The 21,399-nt window shown below is 44.4% G+C and overlaps 1 protein-coding gene across 2 annotated transcripts in view; it reads right to left on the reverse strand.

The window, feature by feature from the left end:
* Positions 1-8,524: 8,524 nt before the first annotated feature.
* LOC143768796 (nicotinamide N-methyltransferase-like) overlaps positions 8,525-21,399 on the reverse strand; it is a 28,195-nt gene continuing 15,320 nt past the window's right edge. For both annotated transcript variants that reach the window (XR_013214033.1, XM_077257433.1), the window contains one exon: positions 8,525-9,201. Coding sequence is in view for 1 of the 2 variants with exons in the window: in XM_077257433.1 (XP_077113548.1) it covers positions 8,817-9,201 (385 nt within the window). In the remaining variant the exon portion in view is untranslated. The remainder of the gene's footprint in view (positions 9,202-21,399) is intronic.

Consider the following 21,399-nt stretch of genomic DNA (forward strand, 5'->3'; position numbering starts at 1 on the left):
GACCGGCCCAAAAAAGGGTTAAATTACTGGCTGAGAAAGGAGAGAAAAAAGAAGTCTGCTACAATTTTTTTTTTTTTTTTTTTTTCCTCTAGTTCTGAGTGTGCTCTTAATTGAATCACTTGCTAGTCTGCCTATACTGCAGCCTTCCTCTCTTTCTCTCCTTCTAATCCTTGAATGGCTCTGTGTTCACCTGTTTCAAATGGATCTTCAGAGTGTAGCTACAGGTTTGAATAATCTCGCCACAAAGGTACAAAATTTGCAAAATTTTGTTGTTCATGCACCTATGTCTGAGCCTAGAATTCCTTTGCCTGAGTTCTTCTCGGGGAATAGATCTCACTTTCAAAATTTTAAAAATAATTGCAAATTGTTTTTGTCCCTGAAGTCTCGCTCTGCCGGAGACCCTGCACAGCAGGTCAGGATTGTAATTTCCTTGCTCCGGGGCGACCCTCAAGACTGGGCTTTTGCATTGGCACCAGGGGATCCTGCGTTGCTCAATGTGGATGCGTTTTTTCTGGCCTTGGGGTTGCTTTATGAGGAACCTCATTTAGAGCTTCAGGCGGAAAAGGCCTTGATGTCCTTGTCTCAGGGGCAAGAGGAAGCTGAAATATACTGCCAAAAATTCCGCAAATGGTCTGTGCTTACTCAGTGGAATGAGTGCGCCCTTGCGGCGATTTTCAGAGAAGGTCTCTCTGATGCCATTAAGGATGTTATGGTGGGGTTCCCTGTGCCTGCAAGTCTGAATGAGTCCATGACGATGGCTATTCAGATCGATAGGCGTCTGCGGGAGCGCAAACCTGTGCACCATTTGGCGGTGTCTACTGAGAAAACGCCAGAAAATATGCAATGTGATAGAATTCTGTCCAGAAGCGAGCGGCAGAATTTTAGACGAAAAAATGGGTTGTGCTTCTATTGCGGTGATTCAACTCATGTTATATCAGCATGCTTTAAGCGTACTAAGAAGCCTGACAAGTCTGTTTCAATTAGCACTTTACAGTCTAAGTTTATTCTATCTGTGACCCTGATTTGTTCTTTGTCATCTATTACCGCGGCCGCCTATGTCGACTCTGGCGCTGCTTTGAGTCTTATGGATTGGTCCTTTGCCAAACGCTGTGGGTATGATTTGGAGCCATTGGAGGCTCCGATACCTCTGAAAGGGATTGACTCCACCCCATTGGCTAGTAATAAACCACAATACTGGACACAAGTGACTATGCGTGTTAATCCGGATCACCAGGAGGTTATTCGCTTTCTGGTGCTGTATAATCTACATGATGTTTTGGTGCTGGGATTGCCATGGCTGCAATCTCATAACCCAGTCCTCGACTGGAGAGCTATGTCTGTGTTAAGCTGGGGATGTAAAGGAACTCATGGGGACGTACCTTTGGTTTCCATTTCATCATCTATTCCCTCTGAGATTCCTGAATTCTTGTCTGACTTTCGTGACGTTTTTGAAGAACCCAAGGTTGGTTCACTACCTCCGCACCGGGAGTGCGATTGTGCCATAGACTTGATCCCGGGTAGTAAATACCCTAAGGGGCGGTTATTTAATCTGTCTGTGCCTGAACACGCTGCTATGCGAGAATATATAAAGGAGTCCTTGGAAAAGGGACATATTCGTCCTTCGTCATCTCCCTTAGGAGCCGGTTTTTTCTTTGTGTCTAAGAAAGACGGCTCTTTGAGGCCGTGTATTGATTATCGACTTTTGAATAAAATCACGGTTAAATATCAATATCCGTTACCACTGCTTACTGATTTGTTTGCTCGTATAAAGGGGGCCAAGTGGTTCTCTAAGATTGATCTCCGTGGGGCGTATAATTTGGTGCGAATCAAGCAGGGGGATGAGTGGAAAACCGCATTTAATACGCCCGAGGGCCATTTTGAGTATTTGGTGATGCCTTTTGGTCTTTCAAATGCCCCTTCAGTCTTCCAGTCCTTTATGCATGACATTTTCCGCGATTATTTGGATAAATTTATGATTGTGTATCTGGATGATATTCTGATTTTTTCGGATGACTGGGACTCTCATGTCCAGCAGGTCAGGAGGGTTTTTCAGGTTTTGCGGTCTAATTCCTTGTGTGTGAAGGGTTCTAAGTGTGTTTTTGGGGTTCAGAAGATTTCCTTCTTGGGATACATTTTTTCCCCCTCTTCCATCGAGATGGATCCTGTCAAGGTTCAGGCTATTGGTGATTGGACGCAACCCTCTTCTCTTAAGAGTCTTCAGAAATTTTTGGGCTTTGCTAACTTTTATCGTCGATTTATTGCTGGTTTTTCTGATGTTGTAAAACCATTGACTGATTTGACTAAGAAGGGTGCTGATGTTGCTGATTGGTCCCCTGATGCTGTGGAGGCCTTTCGGGAGCTCAAGCGCCGCTTTTCTTCCGCCCCAGTGTTGCGTCAGCCTGATGTTGCTCTTCCTTTTCAGGTTGAGGTCGATGCTTCTGAAATCGGAGCTGGGGCGGTGTTGTCGCAGAGAAGTTCCGACTGCTCCGTGATGAGACCTTGTGCTTTTTTTTCCCGTAAATTTTCGCCCGCCGAGCGGAATTATGATATTGGGAATCGGGAGCTTTTGGCCATGAAGTGGGCTTTTGAGGAGTGGCGTCACTGGCTTGAGGGGGCCAGACATCAGGTGGTGGTATTGACTGACCACAAAAATTTAATTTACCTTGAGTCTGCCAGGCGCCTGAATCCTAGACAGGTGCGCTGGTCGTTGTTTTTCTCTCGGTTTAATTTTGTGGTGTCTTACCTACCGGGTTCTAAGAATGTTAAGGCGGATGCCCTTTCTAGGAGTTTTGAGCCTGACTCCCCTGGTAATTCTGAGCCCACAGGTATCCTTAAAGATGGAGTGATATTGTCTGCCGTTTCTCCAGACCTGCGGCGGGCCTTGCAGGAGTTTCAGGCGGATAGACCTGATCGTTGCCCACCTGGTAGACTGTTTGTTCCTGATGATTGGACCAGTAGAGTCATCTCTGAGGTTCATTCTTCTGCATTGGCAGGTCATCCTGGAATCTTTGGTACCAGGGATTTGGTGGCAAGGTCCTTCTGGTGGCCTTCCCTGTCACGAGATGTGCGAGGCTTTGTGCAGTCTTGTGACGTTTGTGCTCGGGCCAAGCCTTGTTGCTCTCGGGCTAGTGGATTGTTGTTACCCTTGCCTATCCCGAAGAGGCCTTGGACGCACATCTCGATGGATTTTATTTCGGATCTGCCTGTTTCTCAGAAGATGTCTGTCATCTGGGTGGTGTGTGACCGTTTCTCTAAGATGGTCCATCTGGTTCCCTTGCCTAAGTTGCCTTCTTCTTCCGAGTTGGTTCCTCTGTTTTTTCAAAATGTTGTTCGTTTGCATGGTATTCCGGAGAATATCGTTTCTGACAGAGGGACCCAATTCGTGTCTAGATTTTGGCGGGCATTCTGTGCTAGGATGGGCATAGATTTGTCTTTTTCGTCTGCTTTCCATCCTCAGACTAATGGCCAGACCGAGCGGACTAATCAGACCTTGGAGACATATTTGAGGTGTTTTGTGTCTGCGGATCAGGATGATTGGGTTGCTTTTTTGCCTTTGGCGGAGTTCGCCCTCAATAATCGGGCCAGCTCTGCCACCTTGGTGTCCCCGTTTTTCTGTAATTCGGGGTTTCATCCTCGATTTTCCTCCGGTCAAGTGGAATCTTCGGATTGTCCTGGAGTGGATGCTGTGGTGGAGAGGTTGCATCAGATTTGGGGGCAGGTGGTGGACAATTTGAAGTTGTCCCAGGAGAAGACTCAGCTTTTTGCCAACCGCCGTCGTCGTGTTGGTCCTCGGCTTTGTGTTGGGGACTTGGTGTGGTTGTCTTCTCGTTTTGTCCCTATGAGGGTTTCTTCTCCTAAATTTAAGCCTCGGTTCATCGGCCCGTACAAGATATTGGAGATTCTTAACCCTGTGTCCTTCCGTTTGGACCTCCCTGCATCCTTTTCGATTCATAATGTTTTTCATCGGTCATTGTTGCGCAGGTATGAGGTACCGGCTGTGCCTTCCGTTGAGCCTCCTGCTCCGGTGTTGGTTGAGGGTGAGTTGGAGTACGTTGTGGAAAAGATCTTAGACTCTCGTGTTTCCAGACGGAAACTCCAGTATCTGGTCAAATGGAAGGGATACGGTCAGGAGGATAATTCTTGGGTCACTGCCTCTGATGTTCATGCCTCCGATCTTGTCCGTGCCTTTCATAGGGCTCATCCTGATCGCCCTGGTGGTTCTGGTGAGGGTTCGGTGCCCCCTCCTTGAGGGGGGGGGGGTACTGTTGTGAAATTGGATTCTGGGCTCCCCCGGTGGCCACTTGTGGAATTGAACTTGTGTGCATCATCCCCTCTGTTCACCTGCTCCTATCAGGATGTGGGAGTCGCTATATAACCTTGCTCCTCTGTCAGTTTCATGCCGGTCAACAATGTAATCAGAAGCCTTCTGTACTTGTTCCTGCTACTAGACAACCCCCAGCTAAGTTGGACTTTTGTCCTTGTGTGTTTTTGCATTTTGTTCCTGTTCACAGCTGCTGTTTCGTTACTGTGTCTGGAAAGCTCTTGTGATCGGAAATTGCCACTCTGGTGTTATGAGTTAATGCTAGAGTCTTAAAGTAATTTCTGGATGGTGTTTTGATAGGGTTTTCTGCTGACCATGAAAGTGCCCTTTCTGTCTTCCTGCTATCTAGTAAGCGGACCTCGATTTTGCTAAAACTATTTTCATACTACGTTTGTCATTTCATCTAAAATCACCGCCAATATATGTGGGGGCCTCTGTCTGCCTTTTGGGAAAATTTCTCTAGAGGTGAGCCAGGACTGTCTTTTCCTCTGCTAGGATTAGGTAGTTCTCCGGCTGGCGCTGGGCATCTAGGGATAAAAAAACGTAGGCATGCTACCCGGCCACTTCTAGTTGTGCGGCAGGTTTAGTTCATGGTCAGTATAGTTTCCATATTCCAAGAGCTAGTTCTCATATATGCTGGGCTATGTTCTCTCGCCATTGAGAATCATGACAACTACCTGAGCCACTTGTGTGGGTTGTAGAGTCCGTCTCATGCTACCACTAGTGTGAAAGCACAACCAACATTCAAAAGTGACCAAAACTTAAGCCAGAAAGCATTGGTACTAAGATGTGGTCTGTGGTCCCCACCTGCAAAACCACTCCTTTATTGAGTGTGTCTTGATAATTGTCAATAATGTAATCTATTCCATTTGCACAACAGCATGTGAAACTGATTGTCAAACAGTGTTGCTTCCTAAGTGGACAGTTTGATTTCACATAAGTTTGATTTACTTGGAGTTATAGTCTGTTATTTAAGTGTTCCTTTTATTTTTTGAGCAGTGTATATATATATATATATATATATATATATATATATATATATATATATATATAATATAATATGTTACCCTTGGGAAAATAAAAAATTGTGGGCTAAAAAATCATTTTTGAGAAAAGAAAAATTATTTTTTTATTTTCATGGCTCTGCGTTATAAACTTCTGTGAAGCACTTAGGGGTTCAAAGTGCTCACCACACATCTAGGTTAGTTCCTTGGGAGGTCTAGTTTCCAAAATGGGGTCAATTGTGGGGGAGCTTCAATGTTTAGGCCCACAGGGGCTCTCCAAACGCGACATGGTGTCCGCTAATGATTGAAGCTAATTTTCCATTCAAAAAGCCAAATGGCGTGCCTTCCCTTCCGAGCCCTGCCGTGCGCCCAAACAGTGGTTTACCCCCACATATGGGGTATCATCGTACTCAGGACAAACTGGACAACAACTTTTGGGGTCCAATTTCTCCTATTACCCTTGGGAAAATAAAAAATTCCGGGCTAAAAATCATTTTTGAGGAAAGAAAAATAATTTTTTATTTTCATGGCTCTGCGTTATAAACTTCTGTGAAGCATCTGGGGGTTTTAAGTGCTCACTATGCATCTAGATAAGTTCCTTGGGGGGTCTAGCTTCCAAAATGGGGTCACTTGTAGGGGAGCTCCAATGTTTAGGTACACAGGGGCTCTCCAAACGCGACATGGTGTCCGCTAATGATTGGAGCTAATTTTCCATTCAAAAAGTCAAATGGCACGCCTTCCCTTCCGAGCCTTGCCGTGCACCCAAACAGTGGTTTACCCCCACATATGAGGTATCGGTGTACTCAGGAGAAATTGCCCAACAAATTTTAGGATCCATTTTATCCTGTTGCCCATGTGAAAATGAAAAAATTGAGGCTAAAAGAAATTTTTTGCGAAAAAAAGTACTTTTTCATTTTTACGGATTAATTTGTGAAGCACCTTGGGGTTTAAAGTGCTCACTATGCTTCTAGATAAGTTCCTTGGGGGGTATAATTTCCAAAATGGGGTCACTTGTGGGGGAGCTCCAATGTTTGGGCACACGGGGGCTCTCCAAACGCGACATGGTGTCCGCTAAAGATTGGAGCCAATTTTTCATTCAAAAAGTCAAATGGCGCTCCTTCCCTTCCAAGCCCTGCCGTGCGCCCAAACAGTGGTTTACCCCCACATATGAGGTGTCAACGTACTCAGGACAAATTGGACAACAACGATCGTGGTCCAGTTTCTCCTTTTACCCTTGGGAAAATAAAAAAATTGTTGCTAAAAGATCATTTTTGTGACTAAAAAGTTAAATGTTAATTTTTTCCTTCCATGTTGCTTCTGCTGCTGTGAAACACCTGAAGGGTTAATAAACTTCTTGAATGTGGTTTTGAGCACATTGAGGGGTGCAGTTTTTAGAATGGTGTCACTTTTGGGTATTTTCAGCCATATAGAACTCTCAAACTGACTTCAAATGTGAGGTGGTCCCTAAAAAAAATGGTTTTGTAAATTTTGTTGTAAAAATGAGAAATCACTGGTCAAATTTTAACCCTTATAACTTCCTAGCAAAAAAAAAAATTTGTTTCCAAAATTGTGCTAACGTAAAGTAAACATGTGGGAAATGTTATTTATTAACTATTTTGTGTCTCATAACTCACTGATTTAACAGAATAAAAATTCAAAATGTGAAAATTGCAAAATTTTCTAAATTTTCGCCAAATTTCCGTTTTTTTCACAAATAAACTCAGAAATTATCTACCTAAATTTACCACTAACATGAAGCCCAATATGTCACGAAAAAAAAAAAACTCAGAATTGCTAGGATCCGTTGAAGCGTTCCTGAGTTATTACCTCATAAAGGGACACTGGTCAGAATTGAAAAAAATGGCCAGGTCATTAAGGTCAAAATAGGCTGGGTCATGAAGGGGTTAAGTAAACCATACGTATGACCTCGCCCATTCCCCGATGCCCTCGTCATCTGCAAAAGAGGTAAAAAAAACCCAGTATTCCTCACCTTTCCACAGAGATGCTTTTAATCTATTTGTTCCACGACGTGTCCAGTTCTGCTTCTTCTAGATGGCAGGCTGCATTATGCGACCATGTAGCCTGTCATCCAGCAGAAACACTGAGCACTGTGGGATCAGTGTCTCTGTGTGAACTGCTATTCCCTGTCTGAAGGCACCGCAAGCGTGAGAAAGTTCTACTGCTTGCGGTGCTGTCTGACAGGTCCTGTGAGTTCACTGCCAATGAACTCACTTCACCTATGTGACGGTGGCGTGAGTGCCATGGTTAATTTTCCCATGGTGCTCGCACTGATGTCAGAAAGGTGAAGTGAGTTTAATGGCTGTGAACTCAAGGGAACTGTCAGACAGCACCGATGAGTTTTGTTTCTACCAAACAGTTAGACTTTGGTTTCATCAGACCATATGACATTCTCCCAATACTCTTCTGGATAATCCAAATGCTCTCTTGCAAATGTCAGATGGGCTTGAACATGTACTGGCTTAAGCAGGGGGACACGTCTGGCACTGCAGGATTTGAGTCCCTGGCGGCGTAGTGTGTTACTGATGGTAGCCTTTGTTACAGTGGTCCCAGCTCTATGCAGGTCATTCACTAGGTCCCCCCATGTGGTTCTGGGATTTTTGCACACCTTTCCTGTGATCATTTTGACCCCACGGGGTGAGATCTTGCATGGAGTCCCAGATCGAGAGAGATTATCAGTGGTCTTGCATGTCTTCTACTTTCTTATTATTGCTCCCATAGTTGATTTCATCACACCAACTGCTTGCCTATTGCAAATTCAGTCTTCCCAGCCTGGTGCAGGGATAAAATTTTGTTTCTGGTGTCTTTCAACAGCTCTTGGTCTTCACCATAGTGGAGTTTGGAGTGTGACTGTTTGGGGTTGTGGTCAGGTGCAAAACAAATCTTGCCAAATCAGACAAGGTGATTTTCTGGATTTGTTTTCTCAATTTTGACTCTCATAGTTGTGGTCTACCTATGATGTCAATTACAGGCCTCTCATCTTTTTAAGTGGAAGAACTTGCACAATTGGTGGCTGACTAAATACTTTTTTTCCCCACTGTATCTATCAAAAATCTATTTGATCTGATTTGATTTTTGTTACTGCTTGCTCAAAATATTTTTTTTCCAAACTTAGAGGAAGTAAGTGTGAAAGTTTTGTCTTAGTAAAGGACACAAGTAGGAAAATCGGACATCTGTCTTCTTATAATGACTTTATTAAGTGCATTTATAATGTTAAAGATCCAACCCCTTTGTGGAAGACATGAGTGTGAATGGATTTTCTTTAGTATTTCTCCCAGGGACACATTGTGCACAATGCATTTTATAATAAAGAAAGAACAATTATATTTTTATACATTTGAATCATGCACTAGACACAAATTCTAGATTTTTATAGGATTTAAGCTTTACATAAAACATTTGACATGGCAACTCATCTTGTGTCATAGACCTACATCTCTTTGTGAGCTGCAATAAATATCATGCCCTTATATTCATTCAGTGTGGTCATTCACATCCGTTCTCTTTTTAACCTTACAGCGGTCAATGATGAAACCTTCTCCAACTAGAGCTTTCCTGGCAAAATCCTCATCATAATTGAAACCTTGGAACTTATGTTTCCCGACTGTGTAATATGTCAGATTTAAACCACCAATTATTATAAAGTGTCCTCCAGGCTTCAGTAACTTTAAAAACTTCCTGAGATATCTGATGTAAGCATCTTGATCTCTGCAGATCATATCCAGAAGCCAAGCACTGATGACACAATCTGCTTGTGGTAAGACGATCGGATCCATCATATCTTCTTTCTCGAGGATACATTTCACAATATGTTGAAGGGCTGATTGCACTTTTCCTTCTTTGTCCTGTAACTGGTCACTGAAATAAAATGAGAAAAATTGTGATAGTTATGGTCCACCAGTCAATACTGAATAGGATGGCTTTAGAGTTCAGTGGTTAGCGCTGGATCATTGACTTCCAGTTGTAGAAATACTTGAATCCCCCAAGACTATTATACATTGTTTGGATATATTTGTTTTGTTTCCTTTAAATGCATAAATCTGCAGGACTCCATTCACTTATCGCTCTAGTTAATGTATTATACGCTGGAAACATTTTTCACAAAATAGAAAAGTGCAGCAAATAGCGCTTTCTTATACAGAGAGCCACTGCAAAAAACTCATACCATTTTTTTGCTCATTGGTCAATGATTAGTGTTGAGCGATACCTTCCGATACTTGAAAGTATCGGTATTGGATAGTATCGGCCGATATCCGATAAATATCGGATATCACCGATACCAAGTCAATGGGACACAAGTATCGGAAGTGATCCTGGATGGTTCCCAGGGTCTGAAGGAGAGGAAACTCTCCTTCAGGCCCTGGGATTCATATTCATGTGTAAAATAAAGAATAAAAATAAAAAATAGGGATATACTCACCCCTCCGGCGGCCCCTGGACCTTAGCGCTGTAACCGGCAGCCTCCGTTCCTAAGAATGAGAGCGTTAAGGACCTTCAATGACGTCGCGGCTTGTGATTGGTCGCGTGACCGCTCATGTGACCGCTCACGCGACCAATCACAAGCCGCGACGTCATCAAAGGTCCTTCACGTGCTCATTCTTAGGAACGGATGCTGCCGGTTACAGCGGTTACAACCAGGGCGCGTCAGAGGGTGAGTATATCCCTATTTTTATTCTTTATTTTACACGTGAATATGGATCCCGATACCGATTCCCGATATCGCAAAAGTATCGGAACTCGGTATCGGAATTCCGATACCGCAAATATCGGCCGATACCCGATACTTGCGGTATCGGAATGCTCAACACTATCAATGATATCTAATTCCCACTGTTTGGCTAATCAGAGGAATACATTGATATATACATCAGAGCTGATCTTTGTATACTGCCATTTTATTCCTCTCACCAAAATGTGACAGAAACTGAGCCTATTGTTCCCTTCCAACAGTACTAATTATTCCACAGCTACAAAAAGGGTGAATTTTCTTAGTGACATCTAAAATTTAATTTTAAATAGTTTGTGATTATAAAATAAGGTAGACAAAAGATACACAATATTACACTAAGACCGCAGTCATATCTTTTGTTATAAGAATAGTACATCAACTAACACTATGGGAAATTCTGAAAAGGACCAAGGTGATGTATACACTCCCACATATTTAGACTTACCGTGTATACTCAAGTGTAAGCTGACCCGAGTATAAGCCAACCCCCCTAATTTTGCCACAAAAACTGGGAAACTTAATGACTCGAGTATAAGCTTAGGGTGGGAAATGCAGCATCTACCGGTAAATTTCAAAAATAAAAATAGATACCAATAAAAGTAAAATTAATTGAGGCATCAATAGGTTAAGTGTTTTTGAATATCCATATTGAATCAGGAGCCCCATATAATGCTCCATAAAGTTTATGATGGCCCCATAAGATGCTCCATATTAAAATATGCCCCATATAATCCTGCATAAAGGTTAATAATGGCCCCATAAGATGCTCCATAGACACATTTGCCCAATATAATGCTGCACAAACATTAATTATGGCCCCATAAGATGCTCCATAAAGATATTTGCCCCATATAGTGCTGCACAAAAGTTGATTATGGCCCCATAAGACGCTCCATACAGACACTTGCCCCATATAGTGCTGCACGAACGTTGATTATGGCCCCATAAGATGCTCCATACAGACACTTGCTCCATATAGTACTGCACAAAAGTTGATTATGGCCCCATAAGACGCTCCATACAGACACTTGCCCCATATAGTGCTGCACGAACGTTGATTATGGCCCCATAAGATGCTCCATACAGACACTTGCTCCATATAGTACTGCACAAACGTTGATTATGGCCTCATAAGATGCTCCATACAGACACTTGCCCCATATAGTGCTGCACAAACGTTGATTATGGCCCCATAAGATGCTCCATACAGACAGTTGCCCCATATAGTACTGCACAAACGTTGATTATGGCCCCATAAGATGCTCCATACAGACACATTTGCCCCCATATAATGCTGCACAAACGTTATGGCCCCATAAGATGCTCCATACAGACACTTGCCCCGTTTGCTGTTGCTGCGATAAAAAAAAAAAAAATCACATACTCGCCTCTCGTCGCTCAGGTCCTGGCACTTGCTATATTCACCTGACCTCAGTCCGGCGCCGCTCCATCTTCAGCGTTCAGGCAGAGGGCACTAATCACGTCATCGCGCCCTCTGACCTGAGCGTCACTGCAGAAGACGCTGAAGATGGAGCAACGATGGAATGAGGAGCAGGTGAATATCGTGCAGAGCAGCGCTCCCCTCCCCGTTATACTCATCTGCTCCTGGCGCGGTCTCTGCAGGTCCCTGGTTCCCCGGCGCTGCAGCTTCTTCCTGTACTGAGCGGTCACCGTTACCGCTCATTACAGTTATGAATATGCGGCTCCTCCCATATGGGAGGTGGAGTCGCATATTCATTACTGTAATGAGTGGTACCATGTGACCGCATAGTACAGAAAGAAGCTGGGGCGCCTGGGAGCCAGGGACCTGCAGGGACTGCGCCAGGAGCAGGTGAGTATAATTAGACAGCCCCCGCTCCCCCTCCCCTGCCGACCCCTGGGTATGACTCGAGTATAAGCCTAGAGGGGGACTTTCAGCCCCAAAAAATGGGCTGAAAATCTCAGCTGTCATGGTTCCCAATGGCAAGGGAACGTAAGAAACATATAAATAACGAACGAGCTCTCGGGTGATGGAAACTCGAGTTGACCGTGAGCTAAATCTACCACACAACTAATAGTAGCCAGGCAGCATACCTACGGCTTCCTAAATGCCACGCGCCAGCCGGAGGACTAACTACGCCTGGTAGAGGAAGAAACAGACCTGGCTTACCTCTAGTGAAATTCCCCAAAGATGATAGCAGCCCCCACATATATTAACGGTGATTTCAGGGGAAAAGACATACACAGTATGAAAGTAGATTTAGCAAAGAGAGGTCCACTTACTAGATAGCAGAAGGATACAAAAGAGGACTTCACGGTCAACTGAAAACCCTTTCAAAAACCATCATGAAATTACTTTAAGACTCCTGTGTCAACTCATCACACAGGAGTGGCAATATCAGACCACAAGAGCTTCCAGCAACAGAAAATGACAAAACTGTACACTGGACAAAAATACAAAAACGATAAGGACAATAAGTCCACTTAGCTGATCAGCAGACTAGTAGCAGGAACATGCAACCGAAAGACTCTGGTTACAATGATGACCGGCAAGGAAATGACTGGAGAGCAAGGCTAAATAGGAAACTCCCAAACACTGATGGAAGCAGGTGAACAGAAGCAGCAAAGTGCAAACAAGTCCCAGTACCACCAGCAACCACCAGGGGAGCTCAAAAAGCGGATACACAACAGTACCCTCCCCTTAAGGAGGGGGCACCGAACCCTCACAAGAACCGCCAGGGCGATCTGGATGAGCCCTATGAAAGGCACGAACCAAATCCGAGGCATGAACATCAGAGGCAGTTACCCAAGAATTATCTTCCTGACCATAGCCTTTCCATTTAACCAGATATTGAAGTCTCCGTCTGGAAATACGGGAGTCCAAGATCTTCTCTACGACGTACTCCAATTCACCCTCCACCAGCACAGGAGCAGGAGGTTCAGTAGAAGGAACCACCGGTACCTCATATCTCCGCAACAACGACCGATGGAACACATTATGGATAGCGAAAGATGCCAGGAGGTCCAAACGAAAGGAAACAGGGTTAAGAATCTCCAAAATCCTATAAGGACCGATGAACCGAGGCTTAAATTTGGGAGAAGAAACCCTCATAGGGACAAAACGGGAAGACAACCACACCAAGTCCCCAACGCGAAGGTGGGAACCAACACGACGATGACGGTTAGCAAACTGCTGAGTCCTCTCCTGGGACAATTCCAAATTATCCACCACTTGTCCCCAAATCCGTTGCAACCGATCCACTACCGCATCCACTCCAGGACAATCCGAAGATTCAACCTGACCAGATGAAAAACGCGGATGAAACCCTGAATTGCAAAAGAAAGGAGAAACCAAAGTGGCAGAACTAGCCCGATTATTAAGAGAAAACTCCGCCAACGGCAGAAAGGCAACCCAATCATCCTGATCCGCAGACACAAAACACCTCAAATAAGTCTACAAAGTTTGATTAGTTCGCTCCGTCTGGCCATTGGTCTGAGGATGGAATGCAGACGAAAAGGACAAATCAATGCCCAACCTGGCACAGACTGCCCGCCAAAATCTAGACACGAACTGGGTACCCCTGTCAGAAACGATGTTTTCCGGAATACCATGCAAGCGAACCACATTTTGAAAAAACAGAGGGACCAACTCAGATGAGGAAGGCAACTTAGGCAATGGCACCAAATGAACCATTTTAGAAAAACTGTCACACACCACCCAGATGACAGACATCTTCTGAGAAACAGGGAGATCCGAGATAAAGTCCATAGAGATGTGCGTCCAAGGCCTCTTAGGAATAGGCAAGGGCAACAACAACCCACTAGCCCTAGAACAACAAGGCTTGGCCCGAGCACACACATCGCAAGACTGCACAAAAACACGCACATCTCGAGACAGGGAAGGCCACCAGAAGGATCTAGCCACCAAATCTCTGGTGCCAAAAATTCCCGGATGACCTGCCAGAGTAGAAGAATGAACTTCCGAGATGACTCTAGTGGTCCAATCGTCAGGAACAAACAGTCTACCAGACGGACAACGATCAGGTCTATCCGCCTGAAATTCTTGCAAAGCACGTCGCAGATCTGGAGAGACAGCAGACAAAACCACCCCATCCTTAAGGACACCAGCAGGTTCAGAATTCCCAGGAGAGTCAGGCTCAAAACTCCTAGAAAGAGCATCTGCCTTCACATTCCTAGAACCCGGTAAGTACGAGACCACAAAATTAAACCAGGAAAAGAACAACGACCAACGTGCCTGTCTAGGATTCAAGCGCCTGGCAGACTCCAAATAAATTAAATTCTTGTGATCAGTCAAAACTACCACCTGATGTCTGGCACCCTCAAGCCAATGACGCCACTCCTCAAATGCCCACTTCATGGCCAAAAGCTCCCGATTACCCACATCATAGTTTCGCTCGGCGGCCGAAAATTTTCGCGAAAAGAACGCACAAGGTCTCATCACTGAGCAGTCGGAACTTTTCTGCGACAAAACCGCCCCCGCTCCGATCTCGGAAGCATCGACCTCAACCTGAAAGGGAAGAGAAACATCAGGCTGGCGCAACACAGGGGCAGACAAAAAGCGGCGCTTAAGCTCCCGAAAGGCCTCCACAGCAGCAGGGGACCAATTGGCAACATCAGCACCCTTTTTAGTCAAATCCGTCAGAGGTTTAGCAACGCCAGAAAAACCAGCTATAAATCGACGATAAAAATTAGCAAAGCCCAAGAATTTCTGAAGACTCTTCAGAGAAGTAGGCTGCGTCCAGTCGTAAATAGCCCGAACCTTGACAGGGTCCATCTCAATAGAAGAAGGGGAAAAAATGTACCCCAAAAAGGAAATTTTTTGAACCCCAAAAACACACTTTGAACCCTTTACACACAAAGAATTCTCCCGCAAAACCTGAAAAACCCTCCTGACCTGCTGAACATGAGACTCCCAGTCATCAGAAAAAATCAAAATATCATCCAAGTACACAATCATAAATTTATCCAAATATTCACGGAAAATATCATGCATTAAGGACTGAAAGACCGAAGGTGCATTAGAAAGGCCGAAAGGCATTACCAAATACTCAAAATGGCCCTCAGGCGTATTAAATGCGGTTTTCCACTCATCCCCCTGCTTAATTCGCACCAAATTATACGCCCCACGAAGATCAATCTTAGAGAACCATTTAGCCCCCCTTATGCGAGCAAACAAATCAGTCCGCAAAGGCAACGGATACTGATATTTGACTGTAATTTTATTCAGGAGTCGATAATCAATACAAGGCCTCAGAGAGCCATCCTTTTTAGAGACAAAGAAAAAACCGGCTCCTAAAGGTGATGAAGAAGGACGAATATGTCCCTTTTCCAGGGACTCCTTAATATACTCGTGCATAGCAGCATGTTCAGGTACAGATAGGTTAAACAAACGACCCTTTGGAAATTTACTGCCAGGAATCAGATCTATGGCGCAATCACAATCCCTGTGAGGAGGGAGTGAACCAATTTTAGGCTCTTCAAAAATATCACGATAATCAGACAAAAATGCCGGAATCTCAGATGGAATAGATGACGAAATGGACACCAAAGGAGTGTCCCCATGAGCCCCCCGACATCCCCAGCTTAACACAGACATAGCTTTCCAGTCAAGGACTGGGTTATGAGACTGTAACCATGGTAATCCAAGCACCAAAACATCATGTAAATTGTACAACACAAGGAAGCGAATCACCTCCTGATGGTCTGGAGTCATACGCATAGTCACTTGCGTCCAGAACTGTGGTTTATTACAAGCCAAAGGTGTAGAATCAATACCCTTCAGAGGTATAGGGACTTCCAGAGGCTCTAAATCAAACCCACAGCGCCTGGCAAAGGACCAGTCCATAAGACTCAGAGCGGCGCCAGAGTCCACATAGGCATCTACGGTAATAACTGATAATGAACAAATCAAGGTTACAGACAAAATAAATTTGGACTGTAAAGTGCCAATTGAAATAGACTTGTCAACCTTCCTAGTACGTTTAGAGCATGCCGATATAACATGAGCAGAATCACCACAATAGAAGCATAACCCATTTTTACGCCTATAATTCTGCCGCGCGCTTCTGGACATAATTCTGTCACATTGCATTTTCTCTGGCGTCTCTTCAGAAGATACCGCCAAATGGTGCACGGGTTTGCGCTCCCGCAAACGCCGATCAATCTGAATTGCCATTGTCATGGACTCATTCAGACCCGTAGGCGCAGGGAACCCGACCATAACATCTTTAACGGCATCAGAAAGGCCCTCTCTGAAATTTGCCTCTAAGGCGCACTCATTCCACTGAGTAAGCACAGACCATTTACGAAATTTTTGGCAGTATATCTCAGCTTCATCTTGCCCTTGATATAGGGCTATCAAAGCTTTTTCAGCTTGAATCTCTAAATTAGGTTCCTCATAAAGCAACCCTAAAGCCAGGAAAAACGCATCCACATTGAGCAACGCAGGATCCCCTGGTGCCAATGAAAATGCCCAATTTTGAGGGTCACCTCGCAGCAAAGAAATTACAATCTTAACCTGCTGAACAGGATCTCCTGAGGAGTGAGGTCTGAGAGAAAGGAATAATTTACAATTATATTTGAAATTCAGAAACCGAGATCTATCTCCGGAAAACACCTCTGGTGTAGGGATTTTAGGTTCAGAAATAGGAGTATGCATAACAAAATCTTGTAAATTTTGAACCTTCGTAGCAAGATTATTTAAACCTGCAGCCAAACTCTGGGGATCCATCTTTAAACAGGTGAGCTCAGAGCCATTCAAGGATTATAAGGAGAGAAAGGCAAAGGCTGTAATTAGAGCTGAAATACAACTGATCCAACTATGGAGCAAGCATAGGGAAAAAGAAAAAAAAAAAATTTACAGACTTCTTTTTTCTCTCCTTTCTTCTGCCAATAAGTTTAACACGGGCCGGTCATACTGTCATGGTTCCCAATGGCAAGGGAACGTAAGAAACATATAAATAACGAACGAGCTCTCGGGTGATGGAAACTCGAGTTGACCGTGAGCTAAATCTACCACACAACTAATAGTAGCCAGGGAGCATACCTACGGCTTCCTAAATGCCACGCGCCAGCCGGAGGACTAACTACGCCTGGTAGAGGAAGAAACAGACCTGGCTTACCTCTAGTGAAATTCCCCAAAGATGATAGCAGCCCCCACATATATTAACGGTGATTTCAGGGGAAAAGACATACACAGTATGAAAGTAGATTTAGCAAAGAGAGGTCCACTTACTAGATAGCAGAAGGATACAAAAGAGGACTTCACGGTCAACTGAAAACCCTTTCAAAAACCATCCTGAAATTACTTTAAGACTCCTGTGTCAACTCATCACACAGGAGTGGCAATATCAGACCACAAGAGCTTCCAGCAACAGAAAATGACAAAACTGTACACTGGACAAAAATACAAAAACGATAAGGACAATAAGTCCACTTAGCTGATCAGCAGACTAGTAGCAGGAACATGCAACCGAAAGACTCTGGTTACAATGATGACCGGCAAGGAAATGACTGGAGAGCAAGGCTAAATAGGAAACTCCCAAACACTGATGGAAGCTGGTGAACAGAAGCAGCAAAGTGCAAACAAGTCCCCAGTACCACCAGCAACCACCAGGGGAGCCCAAAAAGCGGATACACAACACTCAGCTTATACTCGAGTATATACGGTATGTAAAAATGGTATCCTTACATATATTGCACTTGCCCCAGATTTCCCTTTAATGCCTTAACCCGAAGCTTGTTTTCACCTTACTGACCAGGCAAATTTATTCAATTCTGACCAATGTCACTTTATGAGGTCATAACTGTAGAACGCTTTAATGGATTCCACTGATTCTGAGATTGTTTCTGTGTGTGACATTTTGTACTTCATGATAGTGGTAAAATTTCTTTGATATCAAAATATCAAAAATACTAGGCCTAGATAGCTGGCACTTCCAATATCAATACAACCTATAATTTCACATGTAAGTAAGGCTGCTTTCACACTAGCGTCGGTACGGGGCCGTCGCGCTGCGTCGGCCCGACGTACCAATGCATACTGTTGTGAATTTACCTTTTGGCTCCCTCTAGTGGCTACTAGTGATTTGACTCTGGGTATGTCATTCATCCCTTGTATGCTCACCTGGGTCGTTAGGTCACGGGTGTCGCTATATAAGCTCCCTGGACCTTCAGTTCAATGCCTGGCAACGTTGATATCAGAGCTAATCTGTAGTGCTCTGGTCTGCTGATCCTGGTTCCTGCTTGATTAAGCTAAGTCTACTTTCTTGCTTTTTGCTATTTGTTTTTGTTTTGCATTTTTGTCCAGCTTGTATATAATCTGTATCCTAACCTTGCTGGAAGCTCTAGGGTGGCTGGTGTTCTCCCCCCGGGCCGTTAGACGGTTCGGGGGTTCTTGAATCTCCAGCGTGGATTTTTGATAGGGTTTTTGTTGACCATATAAGTTATCTTACTACATTCTGCTATTAGTAAGTGGGCCTCTCTTTGCTAAACCTAGTTCATCTCTGTGTTTGTCATTTCCTCTTACCTCACCGTTATTATTTGTGGGGGGCTTGTATCCTACTTTTGGGGTCTTTTCTCTGGAGGCAAGAGAGGTCTTTGTTTTCCTCTTCTAGGGGTAGTTAGCTCTCCGGCTGGCACGAGACATCTAGCGACCAACGTAGGCATGTTCCCCGGCTACTTCTAGTGTTGGCGTTAGGAGTAGATATATGGTCAACCCAGTTACCACTGCCCTATGAGCTGGATTTTTGTACTTCGCAGACTTGCTGATATCTCTGAGACCCTCGCCATTGGGGTCATAACAGTTTGCCAGGCCCATTAAATGTTAAATGCATTGCAGAAGCGGGATTATAAGAAAGAAAGTTCTGAGTTTTTTTTTTCTCTCTCAATTTTTTTTTTTTTTTTCTTTTCCCCTTTACCTCAGAGTGGCTTGTGATTGCTGCAGACATGAATGTCCAGACCTTGATTACAAGTGTGGACCAGCTTGCTGCTCGTGTGCAGGGCATACAAGATTATGTTATCAGAAATCCTATGTCAGAACCTAAGATACCGATTCCTGAACTGTTTTCTGGAGACCGATTTAAGTTTAGAAATTTCAGGAATAATTGTAAATTGTTTTTGTCCCTGAGACCCTGTTCCTCTGGAGACTCCGCTCAGCAAGTGAAAATTGTTATTTCTTTTTTACGGGGCGACCCTCAGGATTGGGCTTTCTCGCTGGCGCCAGGAGATCCAGCATTGGCTGATATTGATGCGTTTTTTCTGGCGCTCGGTTTGCTTTATGAGGAACCCAATCTTGAGATTCAGGCAGAAAAAGCCTTGCTGGCTATGTCTCAGGGCCAGGACGAGGCTGAAGTGTATTGCCAAAAATTTCGAAAATGGTCCGTGCTGACTCAGTGGAACGAGTGTGCATTGGCTGCAAATTTTAGAAATGGCCTTTCTGAAGCCATTAAGAATGTGATGGTGGGTTTTCCCATTCCCACAGGTCTGAATGATTCCATGGCCCTGGCAATTCAAATTGACCGGCGGTTGCGGGAGCGTAAAACCGCAAATTCACCTATGGTGCTGTCTGAACAAATGCCTGATTTAATGCAATGTGATAGAAAAACCGCAAATTCACCTATGGTGCTGTCTGAACAAACGCCTGATTTAATGCAATGTGATAGAATCCTGACTAGAAATGAGCGGAAAATTCATAGACGCCAGAATGGCTTGTGTTACTACTGTGGTGATTCTACACATGTTATCTCAGCATGCTCTAAACGTCTTACTAAGGTTGTTAGTCCTGTCGCCATTGGTAATTTGCAACCTAAATTTATTCTATCTGTAACTTTGATTTGCTCACTGTCATCGTATCCTGTCATGGCGTTTGTAGACTCAGGTGCTGCCCTGAGTCTTATGGATCTGTCATTTGCCAAGCGCTGCGGTTTTGTTCTGGAGCCATTAGAAAATCCTATCCCTCTTAGGGGTATTGATGCTACGCCTTTGGCAAAAAATAAACCGCAGTTTTGGACACAGGTTACCATGTGCATGACTCCCGAACACCGGGAGGTGATACGTTTTCTGGTTCTGCATAAAATGCATGATTTGGTTGTTTTGGGTTTGCCATGGTTACAGACCCATAATCCAGTCTTGGACTGGAAGGCAATGTCAGTGTCAAGTTGGGGCTGCCATGGAATTCATGGAGATTCCCTGCCCTTGTCTATTGCTTCTTCTACGCCTTCGGAAGTTCCGGCGTATTTGTCTGATTATCAGGATGTCTTCAGCGAGTCTAAGTCCAGTGCACTGCCTCCTCATAGAGAATGTGACTGTGCAATAGATTTGATTCCTGGCAGTAAGTTTCCTAAGGGGAGACTGTTTAATTTGTCGGTACCTGAACATACCGCAATGCGTTCATATATCAAGGAGTCTCTTGAGAAGGGGCATATCCGTCCTTCTTCTTCCCCTCTTGGTGCGGGATTCTTTTTTGTGGCCAAAAAGGACGGATCTTTGAGGCCTTGTATTGACTATCGGCTTTTAAATAAGATCACTGTCAAATTTCAGTATCCTTTGCCGCTGTTGTCAGATTTGTTTGCCCGGATTAAAGGTGCCAAGTGGTTTACCAAGATAGACCTTCGTGGTGCGTACAACCTTGTGCGCATTAGGCAAGGCGATGAATGGAAAACCGCATTCAATACGCCCGAAGGTCATTTTGAGTACTTGGTGATGCCATTTGGGCTCTCTAATGCACCTTCAATTTTTCAGTCCTTCATGCATGACATTTTCCGGAAGTATCTGGATAAATTTTTGATTGTTTATCTGGATGATATTCTGGTTTTTTCTGATGATTGGGACTCGCATGTGGAGCAGGTCAGGATGGTTTTTGAGATTTTGCGTGAAAATTCTTTGTTTGTAAAAGGCTCAAAGTGTCTTTTTGGTGTACAGAGGGTCCCCTTTTTGGGGTTCATTTTTTCCCCTTCTGCTGTGGAGATGGACCCAGTCAAGGTCCGAGCTATTCATGATTGGACTCAACCCTCGTCAGTTAAGAGTCTTCAGAAGTTCTTGGGTTTTGCTAACTTCTACCGTCGTTTTATCGCAAATTTTTCTAGCGTTGTTAAACCGCTGACGGATATGACCAAGAAAGGCTCTGATGTAACTAACTGGGCTCCTGCTGCCGTGGAGGCTTTCCAGGAGTTGAAACGCCGGTTTACTTCGGCGCCTGTTTTGTGCCAGCCTGACGTCTCACTTCCCTTTCAGGTTGAGGTGGATGCTTCAGAGATTGGGGCAGGGGCCGTTTTGTCGCAGAGAGAGGCACAAGGTCTCATAGTGGAGCAACCAGGGCCTTGGTTGCT

This window comes from Ranitomeya variabilis, chromosome 4 (assembly GCF_051348905.1).
Source record: "Ranitomeya variabilis isolate aRanVar5 chromosome 4, aRanVar5.hap1, whole genome shotgun sequence".
NCBI lineage: Eukaryota > Metazoa > Chordata > Amphibia > Anura > Dendrobatidae > Ranitomeya > Ranitomeya variabilis.